The 8643-nt window shown below is 38.9% G+C and overlaps 1 protein-coding gene across 1 annotated transcript; it reads right to left on the reverse strand.

Moving 5' to 3' along the window:
- Positions 1-1408: 1408 nt before the first annotated feature.
- On the reverse strand, positions 1409-6481 carry pbdc1 (polysaccharide biosynthesis domain containing 1). Its single transcript, XM_085792649.1, has 6 exons — positions 6401-6481; positions 5942-6007; positions 5612-5671; positions 4460-4600; positions 3414-3525; positions 1409-1856 (listed from the first exon to the last, which is right to left on the reverse strand). Exons 1-6 carry the CDS (start codon positions 6428-6430, stop codon positions 1765-1767), a joined length of 501 nt encoding a protein of 166 aa, XP_085648775.1. The 5' UTR covers positions 6431-6481; the 3' UTR covers positions 1409-1764.
- Positions 6482-8643: the final 2162 nt, after the last annotated feature.

Below are 8643 nucleotides of genomic sequence, written 5' to 3' on the forward strand. Positions count from 1 at the left end.
AATGTCAGACTATTCCTTTAAATGTGAATTCAAATGGTCAATGTAGTCCTCAAAATTGAATGAACATATTTACATATATTAAAGGTATAATATGTAGGAATTCCCCCCATCTAGCGGTGCAGTTGCATATCTGAACGTATTCTTGATGTTGCATTCAGGTGAAATCAGGCAGACTTCAGACAGACAACAGATGCTGCATGTAACAGGATAAACAAGTGGACGGACCGCCGTGACGATATGTTGTCATGGTGATGTGGTATTGTTTTACCGTCTTTCTCTGGTGGAGTAAAATGACATCCGGTTGGTTTGCCGACGGCCGTCTGCCTGACTGCACCTGAATGCAACACCAGTGCCTCCGTCCTTCCTCACACTACACAGTGGTGACAGTTTTAACAGGCTGAGCCCACAGCTCCGCTCAGTTTCCATGGTTACCTACGGTCACGATGCAACATGGCCGCCTCGGTTCGGTGCGTCGCCCTCTTACGTATTTGTAACGACTTGTAACAACTCATTCTAAGGAACCAGAAAGCTTTCATTTGTATGCAGCTGTGATTCCACTTCAGTGAAATACGGATTTATGAAAGACAGATTTGATTTTTGCTAATAAAAAGCCAAATAAGTTACATACTGGGGCTTTAAAATAATACGTTTTCCAGGTTAATTAATATGAGGAATTAAAAAAACAAGATATGAAAATGTTTCTGTAGAATCTTGATCATAATTATCTGATATTTCAACAACTAATCAGTTAATAATTGATGATCAAACTGGAGCCAAGTCATCAATCAGAAGGAACAGTTGTTTTCTGTCCCTTGAACGTCTTCATGTTTTGACAAAAACTAATCAATCCAACCGATGTTGATAAGCTGTTTTTCATTAGTTTTATACTAAATCTTTTGAATTTAAGGTTTTTACAGTTGAATTTAATCAAGTTTATGTTTAACAAAGCGGAGTTTAATATTTATGATTATTTACATTTTACAATAAGTGAGTAAACTTGCCCTTATTACAGAGGTTTTTGTCCTTCTTGGTACATCAGGACACATTTGACCTGCTTCCTCTAAACAAAAAGGTAAAAACAACAGGACTCTATCATCTAACTGTGTTTTTCAGGTAAAATATATTTCTGTTTGTTTATATTAGTAATATAATAGTATAATTAGTATCATATAAATGATTTTCATTAGAGTTCAGGTCACATTCTTTTTAAAAATCTGGTAAAACTAATTGAAATGTATTGTTTATAATAATTTGTTGATAAGGTGACAGCGGATGGATGCTTTTAGAATGAAAAGGATTCAAGAAAACTTTATGTACACCTGTGTCTGTTCACAAAGGTTCCTGCTGCTATGGAGAAAATCTTAACAACATGAGAAACATTTCTCTGTGATCGACTCTGAGTCACGCCTCAAATGTTTCTGACTCTTTATTTGTCGTTTCCTCGGTTTCAGGCAACAAACACAACAAGTTCAGTGTTTTTAGAAAATAAACAGCTCTGATGAAGAATTGGCACAAAAAAAAAACTTTACAGTAAAAACAGAAGAAGAAAAAAAACATGACGTTTTTTTTTTTTCTTTCTTTCATCAAACTTGAACTCGATGTGTTAAATTAAAAATAATAAACGACGAGTCGACTCATCAGGACACAAAGAGTTTTAACAGTTCATCAGTGTCCTGGACTCGTCAGGTGGTGGTTTATGGGACTGGATCGGTTCTGGTTCTGGTACTGGTTCTGGTTCTGGTTCCTGATTGGTTCCTGTGGACGTTAGCTCCGCCCACTCTTGGCCTTGAACACGGCGTCGTTGAGACCTTCTCTGTTTCGAGCGATCTCCACGGCGAAGAACTGAACTCTGGTGGCTGCAGCCGGGACACAAACACAGCGATCAGCTTCGTCTCACATTTATACATTAATAATATTATTATTAAAAGAATAGTTCACCCAAAATTCAAATTTCACTCATGATCTCCTCCCCCTCATGTGGACTAAGGGCTGGGAGAAGTTTCAGAGTCCTCCGTGGCTTCTCTGAGTTACAGGGGGTCTCGGCGTAGCAGTGCATGTCCATATAACGGTTGCAAATGGATACCAACTGTCTTCGTAACAAAAAGACACACCAAAAAACATCCAAATACCTCCGTATGTAATGTCCAAATCTTGTGCGATTTGCACCGGCGTCAGTAATCGCACTGACGCCGGTGCAAATCTTGCGAGATTTGGACGGACCAGGAAGAGGAGCTTCGAGAAGCTTCCGCTACAAACAAGCTTGAAATATAGACTTATTTAATTTTTTTCGGAACAATTTCTCATGTTGGGGCTTCAATACAAGACGGACATTACATACGAGCAGCATGGAGGTATTTGGATGTTTTTTGGTGTGTCTTTTTGTTACGAAGACAGTTGGTATCCATTTGCAACCGTTATATGGACATGCACTGCTACACTAAGACCCCCTGTAACTCAGAGAAGCCACGGAGGACTCTGAAACTTCTCCCAGCCCTTAGTCCACATGAGGGGGAGGAGATCATGAGTGAAATTTCAATTCTGAGTGAACTATTGTCAAATGGTGTGACGATAACCACCTCATTTTAAACTTAAACAAGAAAAAAGAACTTGTAATTGATTTTAGAAGGAAAAAGACACCAATTACTCCGGTAATTATCAAGGATGTGGCTATTGAGGTTGTCCCCCACTACAAGTACCTTGGCATCCATGTGGATAATAGGCTGGACTGGAAAGAGAACACCTGTGCTTTTTTCACAAAGGCCCAGTCCAGGCTGTTTTTTCTCAGGAAGCTATGATCATTTGATGTTAGCAGGCCACTCTTGAATGTGTTTTTTCATAGTATTTTAGCTAGTGTGCTTTTTTATGCTGTTGTCTGCTGGGGGTGGGGGTTGAAGTCTGAGGACAGACACAGGATTAACAAAGTGATTAAAAAAGCAGGTTCTATCATTGGTTTGCCTCCTGACTCCTTAGAGGTGGTCATGGAGAAGAGGGTGGGGAGGAAACTCTGGTGCATTCTGCACAATAAGGACCACCCACTCTATGTTTTCTTCCATGAACTGAAGAGTTCTTTTAGCAACAGACTGGTGATGCCGAGATGTTCCTCAGAAAGATTCAGGAGGTCTTTTGTACCTGGTGCAGTGAAGTTTTTTAATGAACATTGTTGTTAATTATTGTCGTTTTCTGTTGTGTGCTATGCTGAGTAATGCATTGCATTGCACTTATTGTACTGCCTGAGTTGTCAATGCTTGTCATGTTGTAGTATTGTGTGTTGGATGTTGTGCGTACAGAGTGACAATCAATTTCCCTTCAGAGGGATTAATAAAGTAAACCAACCAACCAACTATCCCTTTAATAATAATCAGGTGTGTGTGTGTGTGTGTGTGTGTGTGTGTGTGTGTGTGTGTGTGACCGACCGAATATCGTGTTCTCCTCGGTGTAATCCTTCTCACAGTCCAGACGCAGCAGAGTGCCGTAGTTAAAATCCTCCACCTGTCCTTCGAACTCGTTACAGAACGGACGCCACGTCTGCACGGAGACAAGGAGACAGTGAACTCACCACCTTCATCATCATCATCATCATCATCATCATCATCATCATCATCATCATCAGAAACACTGAGCTGGAGGAGAAGGAGGAGGAGGAGCAACATCTGGAGGTGAACATCTGTAACCCTCTGTGTATGGGCAAGCGGATTTAACATTTAAAAGCTAAGTTTGACTCTCCGGAATTAACATTGTAGATATCAACAACGTCTTTCTGACTAGTCGTAATTACATTTTGAATAGTTGGATTTTTCATTCACGATCTCTCTAATTCGGTTTTGCCTCGTCAGAAAGAACATTTCAGATATCCGCAACTACATTCTTCCTATGGGACAAATGACGTCACTTTTGCCGTTCATGTGTATGAGGTTTGTCATTACAGATATCTACAGTTCAGTTACAGATATCCGCTATGTGAATTACGGATATCTGTAACTGAATTACGACTAGTACTAATACCAGTTTGAGATATCTACAATGTGATTCTGACTAGTCATAATTCCAGTTACAGATATCTACAACGTAATTTCCCCTAGTCAAAACTTAATTTAAAATATCTGAAAAGGGACATGTAGATATCTTTAATTGAGGTGAATTAAAGATATCTTGAACTGGAATTATGACTAGTCAGAATCAAATTGTAGATATCTCCAACTGGAATTAGTACTAGTCAGTACAGTAATTCAGTTACAGATATCTGTTATTCACATAGTGGATATCTGCAACTGAACTGTAGATATCTGTAATGACAAACCCCATACACATGAATGGCAAAAGTGACGTCATTTGTCCTAGGAAGAAGATATCTGAAATGTTCTTTTCGACTCGGCAAAACTGAATTACAGATATCTGCAACATATACCCACTCTGGCTTTTAAATGTTAAAATGGCTTGTTGTCATATCTGTGTCTCTGACCTCTTTGGCCTGATCAGACTTGAGGTCGTCGGCCTTCAGCACTTTGATGTCGAGCTCCTTGAACGTTTCTCTGAAGCTCGAGTAGATGCTGTCGTCCAGTTTCGTCAGTTTCAGGAACTTTGGATCCACGGACGAGATCAGCTGACGACACGGAGAGACACAGGTTATTTATACTATTATTATTACTTTTATAAGCTGTGGAAAAACTGTCACATGAGACTTTTATTGTGAAGTCATGATTATTTGTGTAGTTTAGAAACAAACTGTGATAAAAAAAACATCAAAATAGTTTAACAGTAGTTGCGTTTCCATCCACCTTTTTTTATTCGCATTTTCAAAAATTGCGAATAAATACTTGGATGGAAACGCCAGAAATTCGGAAAAAGGCAGTAAATGCACATAAAAGTTTTTACGCTTTGGGGGGGGGGTTTATGAAAATGCAACTTTTTGTTATGGAAACAGATTAGGTGAATTGAGCCAGAGTTTGTGGGTGAAGCTGCTGGACTTCACCCAGCGACGTTCAAACAAATGGAGAACGACGCCCCGGTCTCCCAGCTCTCGTCTCTGCACCGCAACACAAACACGCTCCGTAACCCATAATCTTTTGTTTATGACGGTTAAGACTACACAAACACACGCCGTAACATCGTTATGTAACGTTATCCACCGCTCCATTTATTGATTTTTCGCCGGCTTTGTTGTCAACAGATGCACATGGAGGAGAGGAGCGTCACCAGAACAGACTGTCACAGTTCCCTACTGTCTTTCTGTGTAAATATCTCATGTTACAACATGAAAACCTGAGGCTTATATTCAAGTGCGGCCCATATGTACAGTATTTTCTTTTAAAATGTAGCTGGTGCGGATTATACAGGTGCGTCTATAGTCCGGAAAGTAGTAAATTGTCCATGATGTTGAGTGTCAGCTGAGTGTCAACTGTTGGATACATTCACGCTCTCTTATGACGTAATCTCACGGCGCACCACTCCTCCTAATCGCAAAACACTAATGAATGGAAACGGTCATAAATTCGCATTTGCTTTTTTGAGCATTTTCACAAAATCCGCTCTTAAATTCGATACATTTGGATGGAAACCCAGCTACTGAAGTTTAGTTTAGTTTATCTACATAAATAAAGAGTGTGAGTCTCACGTTGAAGTAAACCTCAGCGTGGTTGTACGCCTTCATGGCCCACATCGCCTCCAGCCGCGGCTGAAAGAACAAACGTACAGAAAGAGTAAAGAGAAATAAAAACATGTTATTAGTTACATTTATACAAAATATGAATAAGAACTTCTAAACTGCATTTTGTGTGTATGAGGAAATCAGTGTTTCTAATGTCACATTTAAAATGACATGATCAATGAAAGATCGATTCTCTTCTATTGATTGTTTATTAATATTTTGTATCTTTTGTGGTGTTGGGATGTGAATCAGTTGCTCAATAATAAAACTTCTTCTACATGATGAAACGTCACTCACGTCGTTTCCATAGGCGTCAGCCGGAAGTGACAGCGCGTGAGCGGCCGCCGAGGCCCCCTCCACCCCCTGAAACACACACACACACACACAGTTATCACAACAACAGCTACACACCTGCACGTTGTGTGTCCACACCTGACGTCAGGCTGTAACACACACACACAATAAATATGACGTGACACATGTTCACCTGTGTGACTTGATGACGTCAGTGAAAACACGTGTCACGTCAGTTAAACCTACACGTTAGTTTCACACGTGTTTCTCTCTCTCGGCTAGCGTTAGCATTAGCATTAGCTCACACAGCGTTATAATAATGAACTCCTGCTCCGTTACAGTTTCACTTTATCCCACTTCCGGTCCTCCGGTGTCCTCGCGGACTCTCCGGTGAAGCGGTGAACACGTCACAGACCGGACAGCGGCCGTTAAACGGGAGCAGTTTAGTGTTTTCAGTCTCACCAGAGAAGCTAGTCCGTTATCCGACGCCATTTCTCTCAACCAAAGATCGTCTACGTCAAGATGACTCACTGCTGGTGTTTTGGGCTGTGGGTCTGCGCATGCGCCACAAACGTCCTGTAAGATGAAAGCATAGACACAGGTATGATATAAAAGATTTAAAAAAAATAAAAAAAAAAACCTTTACAAATATCATAAGTGCTGAGATGACATTAGAAAGGGAAATCACACAAATTAACAAAAAGTAGGCTAATAATGATAGGCTAATGATTTTATTGTAGACAAAATACAAATGTATTGAGAATGGCGCAAAACATAAATATAGCCTATATATTAAGTTATAAAGGTTATGAAAATACTTTATATTTGGAGCACATATTTAACGTTTTCACAGCTTCTCTGTTGCAAGAGGTAGATAGTGTTTAAATGTAGGACTCCATCTCCGTTTTAAAGATACAAAAAGAGGGTCTAATTTTTAACACATTATGGATATAAAACTTGGCCAACAATATGATGATGATGTTGTCTAATTTTCTGTCATTGTTTGTAAAACCAAATAATACCTAGGCTACATTGTCCAAACAAAATACAAAAGCATCATAATGTAATAGGATTACAATATAAAACGGCAGATGCTTTGTACATAAACCCCAACATATGTCATTGTGTTTCTGTCATAGTTAACGGGTGGCTAACATTAGCACAGTTAGCCTAGCCTTCAAAACAATTAGCATGAAAAATGTCACATGCATTTGAAAAATAGGCTCTACAAACGAAAAAAAAAGAAAATAAATTTTAGCTAATATAGCCTATCCAAAGATATGTGAGTGTTTTATCACATAAAAATGTCAAAATATGAGCTGATACCCTATTCTTAAAGGTGTACAGAAAAGAAAATTGAATTTGAGCCCACTCTGGGTCATAAAATTAATGTAATAACTCATCTATCAGACGATGTAGCCCAAACTTTTTGCAAAATTCTATTTTTGAGTAAATCCGGGATGAAAATGTGTTGTTTTTTTTCGCATTGGATAATGCAGGCGCACGGATTATACGTCAGCCTGCACACGATTCATCAGCCACTGATATTGGATCCGTCATCCGTCAATCAAACGTCTGAGACACACACACACACACACTCGCCCCAAACATTGAATATCCCGCCCGCTCGATAACGACCAATCAAATTCGTTTTCCTTACTCGGGTAAACTCGTGTGGCAACTCGTGACAACTCGGCGCGACAAACAGGACAAACGGCCATTTCTGTACACCTTTAATGATACAAAAAGAGGGTCTAACACATCATGGATATAAAACTTGGCCAACAATATGATGATGAGATTAGAAAGAAACAAAAATGTTGTCTAATTTTATGTCATAGTTTGTAAAACCAAATAATACATTGTCCAAACAAAGTACAAAAGCATCATAAATATAGACAAATATGAAACAGCGGATGCTTTGTAGGCCTAGCTACATAAACTCCAGGTTTTATAGCCAAATATTTGAAATTTTACACCAACATAGGCTACATCATTGTGTCTCCGTCGTAGTTAACGGGCGGCTAACATTAGCACAGTTAGCCTAGCCTTCAAAACAATTAGCATGAAAAATGTCACAAAATAGGCTCTAAAAACGAAAATAAATTTTAGCTAATATAGCCTATCCAAAGATATGTGAGTATTTTATCACATAAAAATGTCAAAATGTGAGCTGATAGCCTATTATTTAAAAAAAAAACAACCAAAAAACTGATATTAGCGGGTGTTGAGTCATGCTAAGTGCTAAGCTAACACCGCTCTTTAGTTTAGGTGTTTAATTAACGACATTTCTCACTTGTTGTGGTTAATTTTCTCCATAGAAACGTTTCTAACTGTATAAGGCACGGCAGTCTACGGACGACAGACACAGGGAACCATCTTGTTCTTTCTTACTCTCTGTACTCTCCCTTTTTTTGACACCTTGGTGACGTCACGTATTTAAAGGGCCAGTGCCAGATTTAAAACTGGATGTTACAGTAATATCTCTGGTTCTCAGTAGTTGTTGTTTAGTTTGAGTTGATTGAATAATTACTAAGTACAACGAGTGTTATTACTGTTTTATTACCTACATTTCATTTTTATGCCTTTTAATTTAATGACAAAACTGTTTTGTTTTTGTTTTGTGTTGTTTCTTCCTTTGTTCATATTTGTATCATCATCAAACAGTGTTTTCCTCCTTAATTAGTGTTGTTTACTTTTGTTTC

Source organism: Trachurus japonicus, chromosome 12, assembly GCF_045865225.1.
Source record: "Trachurus japonicus isolate A0001 chromosome 12, Traja_1.0".
NCBI lineage: Eukaryota > Metazoa > Chordata > Actinopteri > Carangiformes > Carangidae > Trachurus > Trachurus japonicus.